The sequence below is a fragment of the Parus major genome, chromosome 3 (assembly GCF_001522545.3).
Source record: "Parus major isolate Abel chromosome 3, Parus_major1.1, whole genome shotgun sequence".
NCBI lineage: Eukaryota > Metazoa > Chordata > Aves > Passeriformes > Paridae > Parus > Parus major.
The window spans coordinates 65,323,050-65,346,932 of record NC_031770.1 but is presented as its reverse complement, the minus strand read 5'-3'; the positions used below and the strand labels follow the sequence as shown (position 1 = coordinate 65,346,932).

General features: G+C 37.9%; 1 protein-coding gene and 1 long non-coding RNA gene across 3 annotated transcripts in view; one reads left to right on the top strand and one right to left on the bottom strand.

The window, feature by feature from the left end:
* LOC117244054 overlaps positions 1-13,111 on the bottom strand; it is a 31,000-nt gene extending 17,889 nt beyond the window's left edge. Inside the window, exon 1 of the long non-coding RNA XR_004496434.1 lies at positions 12,576-13,111. This is a non-coding gene — a long non-coding RNA (uncharacterized LOC117244054). The remainder of the gene's footprint in view (positions 1-12,575) is intronic.
* NT5DC1 (5'-nucleotidase domain containing 1) overlaps positions 1-23,883 on the top strand; it is a 125,870-nt gene that overhangs the window by 84,103 nt on the left and 17,884 nt on the right. For both annotated transcript variants that reach the window (XM_015621776.2, XM_033512829.1), the window contains exons 8-9: positions 1,575-1,672; positions 23,408-23,526. In XM_015621776.2, the coding sequence (XP_015477262.1) occupies positions 1,575-1,672; positions 23,408-23,526 (217 nt within the window). The remainder of the gene's footprint in view (positions 1-1,574; positions 1,673-23,407; positions 23,527-23,883) is intronic.

Sequence of the window (23,883 nt, the reverse complement as noted above, 5' to 3'; positions counted from 1 at the left end):
TCCAGGGATGGTGACTCCACCACAACTCTGGACAGACTGTTCCAATGCCTGACCACCCTTTCTGTGGAGAACTTCTTCGTAAAATCAAATCTAAACCTGCTCTGGTGCAACTTGAGGCCATTTCCTCTCATCCTCTCACTTGCTAATTGTTCTTTGTTGTGCTTCTGAAATGTTTGCTTCGTTTTGCAAATTCAAGCTTAATTTACCCAGGATGGATTATTCGCACCAGATGCTAATTTGAAAAGTTTATCTCTGTTGATACTTTTCACCTGTGAACAGAAGAACCTGGTCTGTTTGCTCAGCATTTGGAATCTTTCACATGGAAGCAAATTTTAAAAACACACCGTTGTAATATTTGATACTGGTTCTTTTAAAAAGGCAAAGGTTTACATATGGTCACAAGTGGAGAAAAAAATAGACAAAGCTAAAATTTCATTAGAGAAGGAAATTTAAAGGACATTTATTTTAAGGCTGGAATGTAATTTTGAGCACAACCCAAAAGCTGTCTCTCATAGGGAGAGCATTCAGTTTTTGATAAGATATCTCAGTCCCATGGAAGATCATTAATTATTTGAAAGTGATGCAGTTAACTGGTTTACTTCCAGCAAACTTCCTCTACTGCTGATAGCATTTCAGTGCCTGTGTCCATCCTGGACTTGCCATCTGTGGTTTCTTTGTTCCATGCAAGAGTATCCATCATTTGTTGGATGTTGTATGCAATGTAGTCACCTAAGGAATGAAATATTTCTAATAAAATAAAATACATCATAGATGAGGAATGTTTTCTTATATACTATGCTGAGACATTCAAACCCATTTAAACTGATGGTATTTCCACAGTTTAGATAACAATCTGTGTATATGGACCTAATGATCTTTGAAAAATCTGAATTTAGTTGTGGGATTCAGCTGGCGGATGAAGACTTTAAGCTGGTGGCTCTTTATTTGTAGTCACCTGTCCAACTCCCTGTAAACCAGCAGGGATGTAGTGAGAGCAGCCAGTGGAGTCTGAAGAGAGAGTTCAGCTGTCAAGATGGTGCTTCAGTTTTCGAATATGTGAAATCACGCTCTCATTTGAATTGGCTGTAAATTATATCTCTGTTGTCTGCCAAGGGCCTGTGCATACCTTCAGTATGGATACCAACACTATAAGCACCTGTGTTTAAGTGTCTTCAGTTACTTCCTACCCCATCCCTTCAGATAATCTTCTTTGAAAAGAAAACCCCGCATTTACAACTTTCTGTTCATGTCCATGCATATGTTGCCATCTCAGATTAAAAATATATCATCTGTTACATGTTCTCCTGAGATCAGGTAACATCTTTTTTACACATAATGAGTGTTCCCAAAGATCACTCACTGTGAGTTTGACTCTTTTGACAACCTCAGGAAAAGAAGAATAATAGTGACATTGAAGAAGCATTTAAAAAAAAAAAAAAAGTTGCAGAAGCAAGTGCCTTAAAGTGCAAGTGCCTTAAAGAAATATTCTGATATTTTCTTAAGTCTTAAAGAGTATTTCATTACATGTTAACTAATTTGTTAGTTTAACTAATCACATTTACTTTACTTCCTAGGAGTGATTTTGAAGAGTATTTTGACATTTTGATCACAAATGCTTTGAAACCTGGTTTCTTCTCCCATACACCAAACCAAAGACCTTTCCGAACTCTTGGTAAGTTGTAGCTGTAAGTCCCTTCTCATCCACTTACCTCTATGGGGAAAAGAAAAAAAAAAAAAATAAGGCAACTGAATGTTGGCTGTGGGGTGAAAAATGGACTAAAAGTCTATTTAGACTGAAGAACACTGAGAAATTAAAAATTACAGAGTTGGGGACAATTAAAAGACAGAGCTGTGATAGTATAAATTGCACTGGGGCTTAAATACTGCACCATTAATGAAAAAAAAATTTTTCTTTGTTGTGTTCACATGGTCATGCACAGAAAACAAAATTTAGTTCTGGGAAAAAAACAAAGCAGAAATATTTAAAGGAAATTTGGAGAACTGTACAAATAAAATTGTAAAGCTGAAGGAAAGAATTTACGATGGAAATCTGACAGTACTAAGTGTGTTTACTTTGGCTAAATAATGACAGAGTAGGTGAAAAGGAAGTGCCCCTGTACTCATTTAATTTAATTAAAACAATCTGAAACACTTGGCAATATTGTCCATTAGGTAGTTATGGTTGTAACACAGGAGGTTTAAAAGAGCAGTGTTCATTGAACTGCAAATAACAATGTAACATTGCTGAAGACAGTTAATTTTTCCATAATTTGGTAAATATCTGTATGATTAAGTTACCTGAAAACTAATCTTATAGCCAAAATAAATTAGCATACACTGAACCATGGTTTATCATTTTATGACAGGAGTCAGTGTTCCAGCCCAAGAGAAATTTTGCTTGTGGAACTTTTACAGTAAAACTGAAACAAGCAGAAAAAATACATATTGAAACTATATTTTAATGTTTCACATATTTATATAGGAAAATAAGTATCTTAGGTGTGATTTTTAAAGGATTAGTTCAAATAGTTGCCAAGCTGACAATTCGAGAGAAAAGTAATCTCAGAAGGGAAATTGAAACTATTTGCATGAAAGGAGAGAGGGGAATAAAATTATAAAGGGTGAAAAAGGTTTCATTCTGCAACCATTTGATTTAGTTTTATAAAAAAGCAAATTGAAAATAAAATGTAATTCACTTTGGATTTCTTTTAAACAAGCTGATTAGCCTGACTTCCTGAGGAAATCCTGCTGTGTCCCTCTGTCAGCAATCCAGCCAGCAACTTTTGGACCTGTTGGACAGTTTCAGTAAATTTAATAGGCAGCCAACAAGCTCCAAGATACTTTGATAGGTGGCGGGTTTTTGTGCAAAAAAAAGGGCAGAATAAAGGGAGAAGGCCAAGTTACTCTCTCCATTGATAATATGTAGCATTGGCATAAGGACCACATTACACTGTAAGGACCAATTTTCATGAACCTGTTTCTTTCTCTGCTTTCAAACAGGAACAGCATTTTCTGGAGTCCTCTTGTTGTCTTAGTGGTTTTCATTCAGTTTATATCTTGACAATGCAAAGGGGCTCAAATGTCAGTCAATCACTCATTATGTTAATACCTTATTAATGCAAAATAAAATGTAGTTTGTGTTCTGGACACTTCACTATCTAAACAGATAAGGAACACAAATGTAACTAAAACAATCACCAGATAAATAATTTGGTGAAACTACTAACTTGGGAGTGTATTTTTTTTCTTAATATGTTTATATTTGAATGAGAGTAACTGGTTTCTTCTGAAAGACCAATCACGACATTCAAAGCAAGGACTTACACACATAGGACAGGTTTTTAGAGACATGTTTAAAAGTGCTGTAGAGCTTGTTTAAGAGTACATGAAGTTTAAACGATAAAAGTAGGAGCATTTATATGAGAAAATGCCCAAATTAATTATAATTTCTATAATGTTTATTTTGCTGCTCTACCTCTGTATTCATCACAGCAGCTGAAACAGTATAGAGTGACACTTCCAATATCTTGACAGGGACCAGTTTTCCAGTTTTCAATTTTTATTTTTTTTTTATGGCTATCTTTCATATCAGAACCACTGAAAATTCAAAATTTCAACTTCTAGTTTCTTTCTTCCTGTTGGCCTTCAGGCAGAAGAGTTTGGTCACAGTGCTGCAGATCAGGGAGACAAAATTTCTATATTTTTCCTTTGAAAAGTAAAAATCTGTAGGTGGACATCATAGTAAATATTTTCTTAAAGCACAGAGACTAAACTTTTGCTAATTTAGAGAAAAAAAAAACTTGTTCTAGGAAGAAATGTGTTGTAGAAAATGAACTGAAGCAACTGGTTATCATTGTTACCCATTTCTCCAGGTCTGAATCTGAGCTGTGTTCTTCCAACCATCAGTAGCTCTGAGCTGCAATAAATTCCTAATAATACCATATTTTATTTTTTTACTTAAGGACAGGGCACAAAATATAGAATGTGTTCTTAATTGCAAATATCCCACATGTTGCATTGTGCACTGGAGCTAAATGTTATTTATGTAACAGGACTTCTGCTGCAGATTTACTAAAGGAAAGGTTTTAAAGTTTACTAAAGAGAAGGATAAATTCTTTTCAGTGAATAAGTTCAAAAGGCAATTGTATTCAGGAGGCATTTGAAGGAGAATGAGAAACAGGATGAGATGACAAAGGAAGCATTGTCTGGAAATGTGATATTGGGTAACAGCTCTGAAAAAGTGGGGGTTTTTTCAGTGGACAAGTAATTTTAAAGCTAGTCCATTTAGAAACCATGAAAAATTATTTTAATTGCTCAATTAAAATTGCATCACTATTTCATTTTCATTTCAAGATGTGCATCATCTAAAGCAACTAAAACACTGTTTGAAAGCCTAAAAGATTTGTGTGACTGGGGCACTGAAAAGCACAATAATTATTTATTTAATTTTGCATAATTGTCTTTCAAAGTACCATTCTGTTAAGTGGAAGAACAGTTTGTATGTATCTTTACAGATTTTAGGACAGCTACCCTTATTTTGACCTGGCAAAACAGTTTTTATATTTAGGGGTAAGTTATGTAGCAAAGGATATATTTTGTGAGAACAGATATGTATATCTGCTGATTGTATGTGCTGTACATAAAAATACCCCCAGACTTTGCTACCATAATATGAATACTCTATAATTTGCTTGTTATTCACGAAGCTTTATTTTCTTTTACATAAGGAAATTCTTCTCATGGTTCTTGAAATTACTAATATCTTGAGCTACAGGACCTAAGGATCAGGTTGAAAATGCTTGTGTAAATCCCATGTTGACAAGGAAGGATTTTCCTTGCTTTCAACAGCTACATCCAGCTTAAAATAATTTCTCATTTCACTCAGGGCTTGAAGGAATATAAATAGAAAATACAGTTGTGAATTATATGATAATCTGCAATACATGAAGATTTCTGTAACATTTGACAACAGAGCTTTCCCTTTATCACATCACTTTTTAATGCATATAAAATTACTAGCCTGACTGCCAGTCCTGATCATTGCCAAATATATCTTTTACAATCCAAAATTATAATTGAAATGCTAAAGATAACCCTTAATTCCCTGGAAGCCTTCCCTAAGTCTGTATTCATAGGGAAGTCTGCTTGGTCTTAAAGAAGGCTTATATATATTTTCTTTTCAGCTCAGGCACAGCTGTCTTTTCTGATCTGTTTTTTGAGGTTGTTTTTTTTTTTTTTTTTTTTCATGAGTTGAAAATGTATTGCTGTTCAGTGTCTGAATTTAAAACACACACTTAGAAACTTACATATAGCCTCCTGTGTATGTGTATGTATCTGTACAGGCTGAAAACAATTCCAAAGATGGAGTGCCAATGAATACCACATTTCAAAGCCTGCTTTCAGTTACACTTCCAGGCTGTCTGCCTTGTTCCTGAACTTGAATTTCTGTTCATCTTACCATACCTCTGCTGCAGAATGTAGCTTCCCATTTAAAAAACTTTCAGTCATCTAATTTTTTATGATTTTTCTGGTAACTGCCATTTTAGCAATTCTGTACAGAAACTTTTTCCTCCTTCATTCACCCTTCTAAAAATAAAAGAAAATTCTATAAGTCAAAAGGACCAATTAGAAGAGAAAATAAGGAGGCAGGATATAAAACCTGGGCTGAAGACCATCTTTGGTTACTAGGGACTGCATGACTTCAGAAGGTGGTGATCCCATGTCTGCTGCATGAGTTTTCTTTTGCCATCTTTTGTGAACAGCTGGGTTTGACTATGCCAGACATGGGCTGGGGAGCCAGGTGGTGGGAAGGGGGAGCATGGGAGGAGGTAAAGTACATGGAAACATACAGAGAAAAGGGATTTCACACTGATGGGGTTTTCTGAACTTCAGGTCTTTGCTTTTTGACCTACTTGTTGCTTCAAGGAGGACTTCTGCAATAAGGCTAATGTGTCAAACATAGCTTAAAATGATGTACCCGTGTACTGGGCTGACTGGGGCTCCCAGCTGGCCCTCTAGCCACAGCAGGGGATGCAGCACTGTCATCCCAGGCGTCTCAGAGCTCAGGAAACCTTTTACAGGGAAGCCCACAAAGGGCCTCATCTCACATAGACATGTCTCAGGAAGCACAAGCAGAATAACAGCAGCAACAGCAAAGGGAACCTGTGTAATCTTTTCCTTCAGTGGCTCGGGGTGTTTCTTTATGTAATGCAGCTGTGCCTGTTACCATTCTTTTGGAAATGGTGCCTCTTCATATCAGTCTGTGTGGATATATTCTATGACATGAGGCCACATAATAATGCATTTTTGCTGGGAGCTTGTGACAGAGCAGCATGTAAAAGTTGTGCTGGCTGCACACTGCTAGATAGCAAGAGCTGTCAAGTCTGTAACCATTTCCCATATCTCTTCTAAAAGAAGATGCCTTTATAATTGTCAACATCCCACAGTGCCATATGGCCCTTAAAGGCCATGCTACTCTTTTTAGGAGAAATGCTGTTTAGCAATTCTTTACACTGTTTTTTGCACTGTTTTTTATGTTCTTTCCCAACTATTTAGGAAAGAAAAAGGATTATAATTAAAAAGTAATGATATTTTGTACTCTAGTTTTCAAAACTACATCTTTTTATACCTCACAGGATCATGAGGTTAAGTAAGATCAAGAGTCTCTTCCTGCTCTAATATCACAAACAAATTCTGTAATAAGCTGGCAGTAGGAGGTCCACTGTTGAAAGGGATAAAGTAACTTTTCTATACCCAAGCCACCAATGAGAAATAATTCCCTACTTTAATCTCAAACAGGAATTTTCATTTTATCCATGATTTCTGGAGAAAAAGGAGTTTCCTTTTAAACAACTGGTTAGTATGGATGATTATATAGACAGATCTTCATATTCGGTGATAGAACCTGTTTTTTTATTTTTATTAAGAAAAACTGTAAGGATTATGGAAGCACCTTATAAAGGTGCTTCCTTCAGGTGACACCTCTTTGGCAGCATGATCTATGTCTGACTCCACTTTCTGCAAAGCAGGCTGGTAGGGGTGGCAGTGGGAGACATATAAAGAAATTTTATCTCATATACCAGGGTTTGTTTTCATACAGATATTCATAATCCACTGGAGAGGCTCAGAGATTGTTTCAAAAAAATCCACAGTATCAGGTTTCTTGGATGACTGTTTCATCTCCTATGCTTTGTTTAAATGATCTTAGTCTAAAACTATTCCACTTTGTGTACTGCCTTTGCAAAGATATCAGCCACTACACAGACTTTTTTTCTGACAGTGTAAACAGCTGTCTCAGAGACTTCTGTTTTCCTGATATTATCTGTCCTGTAGACAAACATTTAAAAAATCAACAGATGTTACCTTGTAATCAAAAAGATTTACCAATTAGTCTTTTTAAGGTTTCATAGTACCTGTGTGTAGTTTGAAATCAACACTTGGGGAATCATTTGAGAATAGAGGCGATCATTTTGTACCATATCATCAATATTTGTAATTAAGCCATGGGATACATAAGATTAGTGTCTTTTAACTTTCCTGATGGGTTAACAAACTTTTTTCCAACAGTTATATTTTATTTCATTTTTGATAAACAGTAGACAGTAACAGTTTCGATTTTGAGTTTTACATGTTCAGTACAAAGTCCTTTGTGAAAGCATTTAAAATAGGTGCAAAAAGCAGAATAAAGTTGGACCAGCACATGTTCACATCCTTTTGCAGAGCAGGTTGTTAAAATCACAGGCTTCATTCTTTCTGATAGTTCCCAAAGTCCTTGGCTACCATATTTGATGGTCTTTGCCTCATAAAAACACTTTGTACAATTTTGTTCCATTAGAGATAATGAATTAGAAATTGAGGACACACAACTGATCACTAATTGGCAGTGTATCATTTATAAACCTTTTGTGAAATGCAACGGGACACTGCAGTTTCTACTGATAGTGTGTATATCCACTGCTACAGTGACATGGTTTAACCGATGTGAGTTCTTCAAGTTGTGATTCTGTTGTAGTTAGATCATGTGGAAGACAAAGAATTACTTTCTCTTACAACACATTCCTCTTGGCAATCCGAGCTGGGAAGCTATTCCTTTTCTTAGGAAGAGGAGTGTGTGTGTTTTGTTCAGTTTGTTTGGGGTTGTTTTTTGAATGGCTTTACTGGTACTTGCTTCAGAAGTGCTGTGATGCCAGATTGTCATCACATCATTTATGCAAATTTATTTATTCAAATGCTGGGTTTCACTCAGGCATTTTATAGCACATCATAAGCTGGAGGTTGAGCAGCAAAGTTCTGTTTCTGTTTCTACCAGTAGGGCAGCTTGTTGGCTTGACTACAGCAATTCACTGTAAACCTGGAGCATGGGCCAAGGGCTGGGATATCAGCTGATGCCTGAAACTGGCCACAGGAGGTACATCAGTTGAACTGGCCAATGGAAGTTAGGTTTGGTGCTCCTTCTTAAGCTCCTTTGGCTCAACCATATTAGCCAGGAGATCTAGCAGGACACAGTCTAATTCTTTAACATTTACTCTGTTTGCCCAGGCATCGAGGATTATGCAATCTCATGGTAAGTGTGGGTAGGAATTTCCACCCATCCCCTGCTGCAAACCCCTACCAATACTGCAGTTTCAACTACATTGGAGTCTGGCCTAACATTCTCAGAGATATTACAGCCTCAGCAGGCTGGAGAAGAAAAGATGGGCCTATCACTGCCAACACAGAGAAAGGCTGCAGTATAAACTTCCCCCTGATTAGATATCTGAGTATCCACCCAGAAAAGCCTAGCTACAAATAAATACCCAGCTACTGGAAAATCACCCATGAAACTCTGCACCCTAACAGACATTCAATGAACACAACAGCATGAAACAGCTTCATAGAAGATAGTCCCCATTATTTCCATTGCTGTTCATAAACAACTCTATATCTATTAAAATTTCTTTTTTAAAGAAAAAATTTAAACAGTGTTTGAAATAAGGCACCTCTTTGTTCTGAGTATGAATGCTGAGCTGTGGATGCATTCTCCAATGCCCATCCTCCTTTAAAAGAAAAGAACTTACAGTAAATGTGTCAGGCCCAAGGTCTTTATATGTTTGCACAGTGTTCAAAGTACCTCAGAGGATAAAAGGAATAAAAAGTTATTCATCCAAAAATCAAAACAGTGAAAAACTGCAACTTGCTTCTGCATGAAGACAGCAGGGTTTGCTTCAGCTGATTAGCTTTGATATTAAATAGCGTGTTTGGCACAGACCTGATAAGAATATTACCAAAACCTAGTTCAAAGAAAGCTAAAAATGCTGCTTTCAAAAGCATGGTATCTACAATATTTCTTTTGTTAAAACTGGAAAACATGTTTAGCATAATTGCCAGGGACTCAAAACAGAATTCTCTGTGTATAGAGAGCGTATTTTCCTTTTTAAAAGGAGTTACAGTAACTACTACAGTAACACTACTACAAAATTCTAGCTATTGATTATATCATGTTATATTCAAGGCCTTAAAGGATAAAGCTCAAACCCCTTTTCTTGAAGGTATTGTGCAAGGATGTGATAAGAGTCAGTTTCTTTCTTCAAGGAGCCCACAGGCAGACCCAGATAAACAAATGATAGAAAAACAAAAGCACTGGCTTTTCTGTTTGAGCTAAGGAACCAAGATATTGAATGACCTCCCTTGACTTATGTCTCTGGCAGATATGCATATTCACCTAAGATATCTAATGTCCTAATCCAGAAGCAGTGAAGAACTGTAAACTGAGTTTGAATAAAGACTTCTCAGTCTTGACTGTGAAAATCCTTTTAGCCCTTTTTAAAGATTTAGCATAATGGAAAAAGTGACATTATTTGAATTAATTCTGCTAGATTTAATTTTTATGGTTCATTAATACATCCTTTATAATTTCAAGGAATTGGACCCATGAACTTTATGTGCTCTATACTGAAATTAATCAAATTATTCAATAGTTAGCCAGTAATTACTTTAAAATAATGAAAACTAAAAGCTCAATTAGTTGTTTATTTCGGAAGACAGCTGCGTACCAGTGATTCAGGCCATGTTTACGTTTCATTTCAATGAAAGAAACTTCCTTCATAGAGAAGCATGACAAAAGCCTTTAAACACACACAGCATATGATTAGGGGGTCATTAAAAGTCAGCCTCTATAGAAAATCCTCATAGTTTTGTGATCACCTTCTGGTGTTGTTTCTTTATTGTCTTTTATTTCAGGATGCTAGCAGAGAGTAGAACTGTGGTAGAGTCTGGTCTGGATTGTACCAGGGAGATAAGGCAGGGAAACTGCCACACTTAGGAAGCCAAAACAGCTTCTTTTTATGGCAGAATGAGCTAAGGGCCTGTCAGCTCAACCCTCTCCTGCCAGTGGGTGCCCACAAAACATAAATTGCCATAGCCTGTGTTTTCAAAACCAAAGCCAAAATGCCTAAATGATCACTTTGTATTCCAGACAAAACTGTTCAGCAAAGAGATTATCTGGTTTAAGGGAATTCTTCTCCAAGACATGAAAATGTCATTATGAGAAGATGATTCTTTTTCCTGCATATTGTCTAAGAAAAACAGACAAGATTTAGAAGCAAAGCAGTGAGCACTCAATTTAGACTACATTTATAGTGTGATAATAATATGTGATGCATAAAAACGCTTGGGATTTATGGAAGATTTTACACTGAATGCAGAGATCCAGTTCTGTATGGAAGACAAAAGCAAATGCACATTTCCATACATGAGCAAGGCTTGCCAAGCCTACTCTTATTAGCCCTGAGATTAGCTCAGCTGGTTAGAGCATGGTGCTAATAACACCAATGTGTTTGTTGCAGCAGAGTAGCACCCATTCTGATATAATACCTTGAGTTCTCATGATTTATGTCTCCATAGAAATGCTAAAGAATGTCTAGCAATTTTTTATACAGATTATTTGATTCAATACCTACAATTCTAGACTAGAAGGGTGAAATTATGGTTATGATTTTTTTTTAACCTTCTTTCTGTTTCCCAGCACATACAAGGGTGTCCATCAAGAGTGTCTCTGGCTGGGGGAGAAGAACTAAATTGAAAATGTCAAAAGACTGAAAGTAACATTGGGGAGACAAACCATGCACAACTCAACAGCTGTTCTGGCATTAAGAAAATACATACTTCCATTTGATTTGTTTTGTGCAATGTTATTATTATATGGTTAAACAGATACATTTTATTTTGTCCATGGAATAATAAATGTTCCATTGGAAAGTTTATAAATTTATGCAGATTATTACCAGACTTTGCTGCTGTTCCTAAGTAGGAAGTTACACCCTTGGTAGTTTATTCAAAACCTGGCTTTTTTTCTTGCCAAATCTGTATCAGAGAAATGGATCATTTTAAGAAGCTCTTTTTTTTCATATGGAGTTGTTAGCCTCTCACTGTCAATGGTTTTACCCCAGCCAGCAGCTGTGCCACTCACTCACTCCTCCACCAACAGAACTGGAGACAGAATCAGAGGGTAAAAGGCAGAAAACTCCTGGGTTGAGATAAAGACTGTTCAATAGTGAAAGCAAAAGCTGTGCCCCCAGACAAAGCAAAGCAATTCATGGCTTCCCATGGGCAGGCAGCTGTTCAGCCATCCCCAGGACAGCAGGGCCCCATCACGCCTGACAGTGAACTTGACAAGGCAAACTCCATCACTCTGTCTCTCCCTTCCTTCTTCCTCTCCTCATTTTATATACTGGGCATGATGTCAGATGGTCTGGAATATCCCTTTGGTCAGTTGGGGTCACCTGTCCCAGCTGTGTCTCCTCCCAAACTCCTATGGCACCTCCAACTTTCCTTGCCAGCATGGTAGTATCAAAAGGAGGAAAGGCCTTGACTGCATGTAAGCTCAGCAATAACAGAAACATTTCTATTTTAGAAATTTTGACTGTGCTCAGCACAAATCCAAAACACAGCCCCCTACCGGCCAATCGGAAGAAAATTAACCCTCCCCCAGTGAAAACCACCACACTCCCTGAAACAAAAAAAATTGTTTCAGGATTACGTTGTAAGGGTGCTGCCATATGTCAAAAATCAGAAGTCTGTTTTGAAACAATGCAGAGCAAGAATAGATGCAGAAGCCACAGTGTGTAGAAACTGCTCTGGCGTTCTATCATTTATCCTCAGCCACCTCCCTCTGCAGGCAATGAAGAGCCAGCAGAGCTGGTCTGTGGAGGGCTTCGCAGTGCCCAGTGCTTCCAGCTGTGCCTACAGTGCACAGAAGACATTGACCCAGTGCAGCGCTTCCTGTTGCAGAGCCTTCACTCTCTGTCTCTGCACCTGGGTCTGAATCCCAGCTGAGGTGTGCTTATTGCTAATTACAGACCTGCAGTGCTGATCAAGAGCCCCAAGGAACCCAAAGGTCCTGCAGAAGTGGCACAGACCCTATGGAAGGTGGGATGCCTGAGGGATGGATCAGTACAAGTTTGTAAACTTTACTAGTCCACCATCATTTAGTGCAAACCTGTGGGACATAACTTCACATTATAGTTCTTAACACTATGTCAAAATCCAAATAGAATTTCTAGAAGAAAGAATAATTACTTGTGAAATGGGGGACTTACCAGCATGACTTTGCAGAGGAAAAAATATTAGAGATATATAACATGTGTGTAAACAATACGTGGTAGAAGCAAGGAGTTTTATTCATCCTTATTCTCCATGAGGTTTTGTTCGTCTTTATTCTCCATGTAATTGTTTTCATCTGTAGAATTCAAAAGAAGTAAATGATTAGATAGAGGACCTCATAAAGAGTTACCTTGTGATTTGATTTGTAACCAATTTGGAAATCAAAATTGAGGCAGTTTGTAGTAAAGCAAAAATAAAACTGTGTATGGTACATTCCTGGCAGAGCAAGAGCTGGCAAGTGATGCAGAAAACTTCCCTTCAGCATAGTTTCCATGAATCTGTATGTGCTGGTTTTGATTAAGGAGCTTTAGAGTTTTCTTGTGTGCTCTTCAAAATGTCAAGCATTTATTAAGCTTAGTCTGTAGAATTGTTTTTTGCAGAAAGCACATTTTGCTTTTTGTACTGCAGATCTGCTATTAGAACCAAGCAGTGAAAGGAGCCCTAGAAATAAGGTAAGAAGATATGGAGGAGTCATAACCAATGCCTGGGCTGAGATCTGCTTCAGTTTGATATGACAGCTGATCTCTGCCTCAATTTCCCAGTTTCTAAATACTGCAGCTTACCCAATGTTTATGAAGCACCCAGGATATCTGCAAAGTGCTAAGTGGCAGGGGAGATCTGTAACAAACAGCAGATGGGGATTTATCACACATGGGGCAAATATTAAGTGTGTAGAGAGTCACCTTGCTCAGGAGCAGCTCTGCCTCTCCCACCAAGTTCAGGGAAATAATAGATCAGAGAATACAGAAATGGACATTTCTTGGCTGGTAAGTGATGGTGGGACACTGCATTGTTTAGATAAGCCTAAGTCCTATAGATAATGTTCCAAAAGGAATTGGTTCTTGCAACCCGAAAACTCAAAAACAGAAGATCCCTTGATGGTACATCATTACCATCTTCTTTCTCACTGTCTTTGTTCTTCAATCTCTCTTTATTATTCACATTGGGCTCCAGATGTCTTAAGCTGCAATATGTATGCTGCATGTTTTTCTAGGTAGAGATAGTGACCCCAGGACTTCTTCTCTTCATTAGCAAACATGTTCATTCTAACTTGATTCTTATCTGCTGTAAAACCACTTTGTGTATTATTACTGTCCACATATTCCAGGTGCCTCTGTGACACTGCCAGACCAAGGCTGAATGCTCCAAGATTATTATTTTTTCTGGAATAATAGTAGCAAGAGATTTTATCTGTGAAATTAGTGGATTGAGAGATCTGGCACAATGCTCTTGGTTCTGAAAAACAAGGTAAAGCACATAAAAACACCCAAGTGGTTTTAAAAAACACACAAAATGCACAGATAAGAAACTGGAAAGGTAATCATAGATTGGTTTGGGTTAGAAGGGCACCTTGAGGATCATCTGGTTCCAACCCCCCTGCTGTGGACATGGACACCTTCAGGTAGACCAGGTTGCTCCAAACCCCATCCTACATGGCCTTGAATACCTCCAGGGAAGGGGCATTCACAACTTCCCTGGGCAACCTGTTCCAGTGAATCACCACCCTCACAGTAAAGAATTTTTTTCTAATATATAATCTAAAACTGGTCTCAATTTAAACCCATTTTCCATTGTCCTGTCACTACATGTCCTTGTAAATATTCTTGCCCCATCTGTCCTCTAAGTTCCCTTCAAGACCACAGTTAGGTCACTCCAAAGCCTTCTCTTCTCCAGGCTGAACAATTACAGTTCTCTCAGATCTTTCCTCACAGAGGACATGCTCCATCCCCCTGAGCAACTTCGTGGCTTTCCTCTGGACTCAGTCCAGTAGGTCTGTGTCCTTCCTTTGCTGAAGACCCCAGACCTGGATGTTGTACTCCAGGTGAGGCCTCAGGAGAGAAGGATGTTGGGAGGGACCATGTCAAAGCCTTAGAGGAGTTCAGATAAATGAGATTTGTAACTTTTCTCTTATCCACTGTTCTAGTTATTCCGTTACAGAGAGCCATTAGGTTGGTCAGACAGAATTTTCCCTTGGTGAAACCATGCTTCTGGAATCTTCTGGCTATCTGGAATCACCTTCCTGTTCTCCATGTGTCTTAGGAAGTATAAGAGGAATCATTTCTCTTTTACTTCTTCAGAAGACTCATTACAACAAATCTTTCATGTTAGTCTTCCCTTCAAAGGATAACTTTGCCAGAGAGGAATAGTTTCCATTTTTACTTGCCATCTCCAGCCCAGTTGCATTGTTCTGAGATTTACAATGACTTTTTCACACGTGAGAACTCTTCCTGTTTGTTAGAACATTCATGTCCTAACATTTTTCATTTTTTTTTATTAAATATGAAGTTGTACTGTATCTCAACAGATCCTACAGGAACAAGGTTTCACGTTGATTTTCATTATGGTGTTACCTGACACACCTGGCTCCTTAGCAGATCTTAAACCGCTTCTGAAATCTCTGTTGTTCTAACCCTGTCATGCTCTTTGTCCCTTCTTTGAATTCATTGATGACTGTGATCCACAGGGCCATGAAATGGTCCCCAGACCTCAAGAGTGAACTTGCTGTCACATCTTTGTCTTCCATCACATGCTGACACCTTCCCCTTCCCTTCTTTTGTAATGTTTTTACCTAGAAGGAATGGTAATATTATGAAATGCAGTAGAGACTGTAATAAAATCATCCTCATTGCAAAATAAAACTACAAAATCACCACTGGGATTCACTAATGATACACAAACAGAGGTATGACTCCAAGGGGAGAGTAAAGTCAGTGTTAAGTCCCAAACTCTTTCAGTGCCTCTTGAACATTTTCTTAAGCAAAGGGAAACAAAATATAAGGTATAAAATATATCAGGGAAAAAAAAAGTGTGTTTGCTACTGAACACAACCACCCAGTGTGATTGTGGGTATGTTTCATATTCTTTCATATCTATGATTTTAAACTATTACTGGCAGTTACTATATTTCCTAAAAGAAAATGGTCCTTAACTATTTAATGCTCTAATTATTAAATTATTTCACGATCTAATTATTAAATACCGTTTCATATTCTAATTAAATATTTTTTTTTATTGTTACTTGAAATGCCAAGTATTATGAACAACCTATAAAAATACTATTTAATACATTTACAAAGCAATGCCAAGGTAGTGTCTTCCCTGACAGCCAGATTCAAATAGGTTTAATATCGGTATGATTTTTACATGTCTAATGAAATGCTTCTCTGCTACCATGAGATAAAAAGAATTCTTGGGTCAACAGAAGCCAGAATCCCTCTCTCAGTAGTCTCAGATGTAAGCTTTTATTTCCAGAGGAAAAAGAAGAAAAGATTATTCTAAGGCACCCTGTTTTCCTTAGAAATACTGGGTTTGGATGGGGGTCTTCTTTTTAATTACTAAAGCTAAGCAAGGCTTTAATATCTGCAGCTATACTTGTACAGCTTGTATACAGCTATACAGGCAGAGAGCTGCATGGGTTTGTTTATCTGTTTATTTATTTTTAATTCCCAAATTTATTTTTGTCCGTTCAGAATCTTAAATCTTAAGTTAGTCCTTAAAGGTTGGTATAAAACCACCCCCCTTCAGAGGCAATATTTGCAGAGCCAATCTTTGGAGCTGGAACTTCAGGCGGAATAAATCAATAAAATTACAGTAGGGATTTGAGATAGTGTAATAAAATAGGAAAAATGAATGGAACTACTTATAAATCATAAGTCAACCAAGCTGTATAAATAGTTTTCATATAAAAGTCAATGAAAATGTCTATTGTGTATCCCAGGTAAATCAATATGTGGGATAAGTATGCATGTTCATGTCTCCTACACAATAATTATTCCCTTTGAAATAACATATTTTAGGGAATTGAAAAAATTAAAAGCTAAGGACCCTTGCAGCAGGGACCCTGTATTGCTTTGGGGGATACATTTTTTCAGAATCAAATTGTCTATTCCAGTTTTCATATTTCTTTTATAGACGATGTATTAAGATAAATGGAAAAAAGTTATTAGTTTTTCTGTAACTAAGGATTAAAGTACTTTTGTTCTGTTTTTGGCCCTTGGATTGTTTGGGGTTTTTTTAAATTCTAAGGCCAAGGTAAATGATGGCAGGGACTTCTTTCCACATTACACTTCAGTGTCAATTTTCAGTGGAGAAAAGCAGGATCCAAGAGCAAATTTCAATATGCCTTATTTCAGAACGTATTACTAGAGAGGCTTAAAAGGTTTGGATAAACTGGAAGATTACTGACTACATAATACAAAGAAGATGCTTTGTGTGTCTCACTTTGATTTTAGTTGAGAAACTGAGACATTTTTCTGAAGTGACTGGTTAGGTCAGAACTATCTGATGGCCCTCATCTCATCTTCCCTGTTTCCCTCCATGTTCTGCTTCTACCTCATGTACACCCTGGTGAGAACAGCAATGGACAGGTGCTAGAACTGACCTGTATATTCCTGGAATGTTTATGTCAGGGGTTTTTTCCTCAATTACATACCTTCCCTAATTTATTTTAATTGGAAATGATTTCTGGAAAAGCCTGTCTCTCTCCGGAATTATACAGGGATCTCTAGGAAGACTATGGTACTAATTTTAACATGGTTATTTTTCTGAATATTAGAAGTTCCTCATTTATAAGGCTCTGGATCTTTTCACAAAACTAATGAGATCAAGAATAAAACTGCTCTAGAGAGGGAATTTTTTTCTTTCTGTACCATTCTGTACCTTTCTAAGGTCCCAGTTTAAAAAATCAAAACAGAACAAAAAAACCCTTACGAAATATGTGCAATGAAGAAGTTAAATTATTTATTTATGTCCCACTTACCCTTGCAGAGTAGAATTTTTCTTATTTATAATTGCAATTAAATAAAATTATGGAAAACTCTTGCCAAATTTGCACATGAACTGCAGTTAAAAATGAACTTGCTGGAAAAGAATCACTTTTCCAAAAAGTGATTTTTCTTTCCTAAGGAAAAGATGGCCTTTCTTGTATTTCATCATAATCAGTGTTTCAAACAAAAAGGCTTTGTTAGCCAGACTGTTCCTGGGAAGGCAGAAAGTTAATGCTTTGACAGTTTTGAAAACTAATTACTTAATCTGTAGGGAGTTGTTATTTCCAGCTCCTGTAACACAACAATCAAAAGCTTCTAGAGAACCTTATTTGCAAACTTCTCTAAAGAAAGTAGTGATTTTCTTATAAACAAGAGAAACTTCAGAGAAACTTGCTGACGTCTCTAAAGGAACTACTGATTTTCTTGCAAACAAGTAAAGCTTCAATTTTATCTTCACATAGCCTGTTGCTTGGCACAATTTAAGCAGTAAGGCAGATTTTAATAAAAGTATAAAATGTTTTGGTAAAACTTAAAAAAAGTTAAAACTGTTTTTTAAAAAAATTCTGCCCAAAGGACTCTGTGGCTTTTATATATGCCCAGAGCAATTTGAAAATACACTATTGTGTACTTTGGTTTTACCAGGCCTTACAAAATAGTGGAAGGGAAGGACAGAAGTTCTCCCTGAGAAAACTAATTCTTAGTAATGTAATAAAAAGTACTTATGAATTATTATGTAATAGTTTATTTTTTTTTCCAGAGGGTGGTATCTGCATTTTTTTCCCAGCTTTATCTCTGGTGTTCTTACAAAGCATTGCCAGCTTTTAGTAGTGCTATTATTTAGTCCTCCGTATGACCGAGCACACTTATGTTGGGATTGCTAAGCATAAGAAAGATGAATAACTGCCTATGTGAATTTTAAAATCATGTTCCAGCTTTCAAAACTGAGATTTTACTTTGATTAGTTCAACCTCCACCTCAACAACCATAAGCCACCCCAAAAATGGCAGAAAGATGCAAAGGCAAGGGGAGGTGATCTTCAGGCTTTTTCAGGGGAATGAAAAAAAAACAAAGCAAAACAACAAACAACAAACAAACAACCAAACAAAAAAAACAGATTGGACAGCCAAGAATGGAGTTGCCTAAATCACTAGTCAGTTTGGGAAGCCTTAATGTTTCATTTCAGCACATTAAGGGAATAATTTGTTCTTTATCATTTCCTTGCAGTCAGACAGAGGACTGGCAAGTGCTGATGCACTGGCAGATGGATTTCACAGCTGCTTCCAGGGCACAGAATTAATTCAGGGATGGCAAAACACACTAATACCTGAGTGAATCCTGGAAACCACGCAGAAAAGTTGCTTGGTCTCTACACAGGAGTTTTGGGTGATACCCTAAGAAAGGTGCCCATAGGGTATGAAGTTTTACCTCTGGGAATCTTGTATGTGCTTGCTTTCTTCATGGAGAACACGTGCACAGGGAAATTCTACTGCTTATGTCATCTCATGTTGTTACACCTTTACAACTGGAGGAACCCACCTGTGCAGGTCCCTTTGTCCTTGTAAAATGATGCACTTTCCTATCCTGATTTCCCTTTTGGAAAAGAGTTTGTCTTTCTGAAGTGAGCTCAAAACACTGTCCAGAACCAGACTGTTTGCAAGTGAGACTGGAACATAACTGCACTTTTATATTAATGCCCTCAGTGTCTGAAATGACATTATTTTAAATTGCAGAGAGGCATATCAGTGAGATAGTTGTGGAGCACAGAATGGACTTGCTTTACAGTAACCCCCATGTTGGTAACCAGAGCTTCAGCTGCTGAACACATGAGCGCATCAGCATGAGGTGCCTGCAGGCAGAGGGAGCCCACCAGAGCTGCCCACGGGCAAGGAGAGGCAGGAGCAGGTACAGGCATGAGCAGTGACAGAGCTGACACATGTTTTTCATTCTACTGCACAGCTCATAGGGAAAAAAATTACCAGTAACCCTAATAGCCAGTCTAATTAGGTCTGTGTAGAAAGGGGTTAAAGGTGTCCAGGGAAAGGCAGAAGGACAGGCTGTAGGTGAGCTGTATGAACACTGTAGTTAAACGCAGCACGCTTTTGGCTGGCAGGGCCTCTGGGCACTTGGAATTGCTTTCTTCCCCTGGTGTCTACCCAGTCAAGTTGATGTGAGCTGTTCTCAGACTCTCAGGTGAGTCACTGGCAGGTCCTGGCCCAGTGTGTAGCCAACACTCACTGCAGGGCATCCAGCTGGAGGAGCAGCACAGGGTGGTGCTTCAGGGGCAGTGAACTGATGAAAATTAACCTGGGTGTAGGTGTGGCTCAGTGTAGGTGAATAACTGTTGAAGCATAAATTTGCCATCATCTTCAGCTTCTTTCTTGACCTCGTGCTTCGCAACCAAGAGCCCTATCCTAAAGCTTGGGGTCTAACAGTGTAAACACCAGCCAGGCTGGGGATCAATCCCCAGGTTCAGACCCTTTCCATCTCAGCAGGTATAACCCATAAGAGGACACAGAGCAGATGGCACTAAGCAAGCTGTGCAAAGTCTTTCCCAAAAAGTGACTCTTTGCCAAAGTAAATTACCATCGGTTGTCATTTAAATGAGAATAAGCTTCACTGATTACTTTTTGCATAATCATTCAGAATGAAAACAGATGTTCCTCAGGCCATGTTTTAAAGCTGCAATGCACATTTAAAGGTAAGCAAGAAAATTTTCACAAGAAAAAGGATATTGAGTCTTGTTAGTGAATTGTTATATCTGAAAACACTTTTCTTTTATTGGTGATGCAAGTATATTTCCCAGCTGTTAGACAAAGCTATATGGAAATTGCTATCCCAGCAATGTTAATATTGCCCCAGCATGAGTCAAGCTTTAGTTGTTGTTTTTAAAAGGGAACTGTAACTTCCCCTCAGGAAGACTGCTCTTAATCATGCTTAGGTTTGAGCAAGTGTTTTAACAGAATGATTTTCTGGGTTTAATTTTTTTTAATTTTACATGCTTGGTACCTTTACATTTCTTGACGTGGCACGTTTTCAGTCTACAGCCAGGAATCTGGGTTTCAGTGTTATATGAGGCTTCAGAAGGAGGCAAGTCACTCCATCTAAATCATCTGAGAAATTCTTTTTGGTTATCCAGTCTGTTTGAAATTGTCAGGACATCTCCTTTTCCTACTTCATAAGACCTACAGCATCCCCGCCTATGTATGTTGCTTCCTGCTGGAAGAATATTTATAGCATTTCTGACCTTTGAGTGAACTTTTAAGAATCAATAACAGCAAAGTGGAAAGAAGGTCAGCAGCAGTTTTCCTCTTGACTGAGTGTAGCCAGTGTTCAGCTTAGAATATCTAATGTATATAAGGAGCTACCATAATCACACTTATACAGAATTTTTACAGAAAATTTGCAGATTTCTTTAGCACTGTCATGTAGCTGCCATCTGAAGGATACAAGGCCAGAGCCGATGGTGTGTCATTGATGGGTTTTTAAGTTGTTGTGTATCAATTTTTATGTAGCAGAACTTCTACAAAAAGCCTTAAAAGGTGGTGCTGAAGAAGAATTTTCTTAGCTTTATTTTACCACAATGTAAGTGAATTAGAAACTGCTCTCATTAATGACTTATTGCAACTGGAACACCATCCATTTCCTTCCACTCCTGATTACAGTAATAAAATAGACAGTCACTCTTCGATGTGTAAGCACAAGCTCACATATGGGGTGGTTGAAGGCAAGGTTTGTCCATTCACAGATGTTATCCCTATGACCCTACAACTCAAATATTTTAAAGGACCTTTCCTAATTTCTCAAATTATGAAGCTCCTTCCAAAATCAGTGTTGCCATTATGAACTGGACATATCAGTTCTGTTTACTGCCTCCACTTAAAGGGAAAATTGCTTTCCCTTTATTTCATTGCCTAAAAGCAAAGTTTCTAACTTAATTAAATCCTTTCCTTCTCCAGAGCTGGCACCCCCTAGAAAATGCTTGTGGCAGTGTCATTTGCCTGCCACAGGTTCCTCACCAACTAGTTCAGGTTGTAACTGTGAATTAGAAGCCTAAATTCCGGATGCCTTGAGTTAAGTGAGATTAATCCCATTGCTAGGGGTGACAGTAATAGCTCTCACAGAGTGAGAGGTCTTCTACCTTGTAATTAGAGTGAATTGCTGCAGTCAGGACTTCCCCTCATGCCATTCCACAGAAGTAGCAAGCAGGCTTTTTTGCTCTTTCCTGGAGCCTCCTGAAGCTGGTGCAATACATAGGGCTCCTTTTTGCAAATGTAATGTCATTATTCTGAAAATATCTCTCATAAACTCTCCATTTTCTCCACTATTTTCTTGATTGACTGAATGGAAAGACAATGATAGCTATACAAATCTTCACAAATTTCAAAAACCTTTATAGCATCTCAAAGGAGTTGTTTTCCTAAGTTTCTATGTCCGTGTCATTTGAAGATTGTGTCTACTTTTTCAGCCAACCATACAAATATGTAAAAATACAAGGAAAATGAAATAAATTTACTGTTTTGAAAATTTCTGTTTATTCAGAAGTGGTTTGATCAAAGGTTTTAATAGTCAGGAAATGAGGATTTTTTTTTAATGGATGCTATCCTATTTATTATTATTGCAATTATTGTTACATTCCTGAAGAAGAGCAAAGGAAAAGGCATTACCACACAAGTTCTACATGAATTGTTAATGTCAGCTTTGAATTTCCTTGTTTTTTCCTAGTTTATAAAACACCCTTAATACAGAATTGTTTTGTCTCCATTTCTTCAAATTCGTAGATTCATAATATTAAAGAATGGTTTCATTTCTCACTCCATGTACCCATTTCCCTCTTTTTGCCCCTTTTTCAATTTCTTTCAAAGATGAATGTATTGTACTATGTGCATCTTCAGTGCTCTTAAACATAAAGCTGTCTTGGCATTTCACCATTCTCCAAAATTTGCATTTCAGCTTTCAGCAGTCTCTAACCAAGGAGAAGTTGCTCTTTCCCTCTTATTCGTAAAACATTTTAAGTACTTCAAAAGTTCTATAAAGCAAGAGAAAAACTGAAGTTCTGATGTTACACCTAAGTCAGATTGAAGTACTGTATTAGTTTCTAACTCTTCTGTCTCTAGCATAAAATTAAGACATGTTTCACCGGTTCAGTAGACAAAATACATTAATATTAATATTTCTGATGAAATTGTAGTTTATCGGTTCATTGAGACTACTATTTTGGCTCCAACAAGAGGCTAAAAGGAGTTCATCTGGCACATGGATTTGAAAAAGCAGCGAGGTTACATGGACACTGTGACAGATCCATGCTTTGGGCCCAGTCAGAGACAAAGCCTATGGCAGAGCTGGGTGATGACCAGGGAGTTTCAGTTTCTACTGATCTTTGTACTTTGCTGACACTCCCAGAGTGGATACATGTCAATGTGGATCATACCACCATCCTAACATTGGGGTTGTTGTCCACTCATCATTTGTCCACTCATCATTTCCTCAAAACTGGATGATAACTGGAACTGCTCGTTGTTAGTGCTGATCTAAGGCTGATGAATGCCCTTAAGAGCTACTTCAGTCTGTTTTGTTGGGTTTACGCCAATGTTTAAAAACTGCAGGTCATTTTTATGTATGGCAAGGTACATGTTGTCTCTTACTGTCTCTTACTGTCTGTTTTTTCTCATGGTTTCACCTTCACCTGTAGCAGCTCCATCAGTCTGCTCTGTGTGGCCTCCTGCTGCAGTCTTTGGGTGGCAAAGTTCACGAATTTAATTCTTTAGGTCTTGTTGCCAGTGCACACAAGGCTCAGCTGCTTTTTTTCTCACAAATGTCTGTCTACCCCCATCTACCAAACACCTTGACTGAGTCCAGTCAGTTCCAGAGCTTGAGCCAGACACTGGAGCTGGTTTCATGTCAAAATAGACCAGCTGTGCACAGGCAGCTTCTCACACATCTCACAAATACAGGAGGATGGGCTGGTCTCACTAACAGCATGCAATTTGGCTTGGTGATTTCAGAAAATGACGAGGAGCAGGAGGCTCTGCTGTCAGTGGACAAGCCTGGTTGGTATTCCCAAGGTAATGCTATCCAGCTTTACGATCTACTGAAGAAGATGACTGGCAAGCTGGATCCCAAGGTATGTTACAAGTGAGAGTAAATCTTTCTGAAAATACCCTGGTTCCGTTGAGAATTCACCAGACAAACTTTCATTAAAGTTACTGATGTAAGATGGCATCAGTGAAAACTAGGAATATGTTAAGTACAGGTCTGGATAGGGGAAAATGCCACTAAAGGTGGTGTAACAACATTTTTCATAGTGAATAAATTCCCTCCTGGACACAGAAGAGTTTTGAATCACCAAGAAGAATGTTCTGTCTTGTTTAACACTTGTAGTCTAAAACTTGTTCCAGTTTAGTGTATTTTTTTTGGTAGTCTTTCTACTGCTTCCCGTCAGGCTATTTCTGTCAGTCAAAAAACTCACACTTCCTTTTGC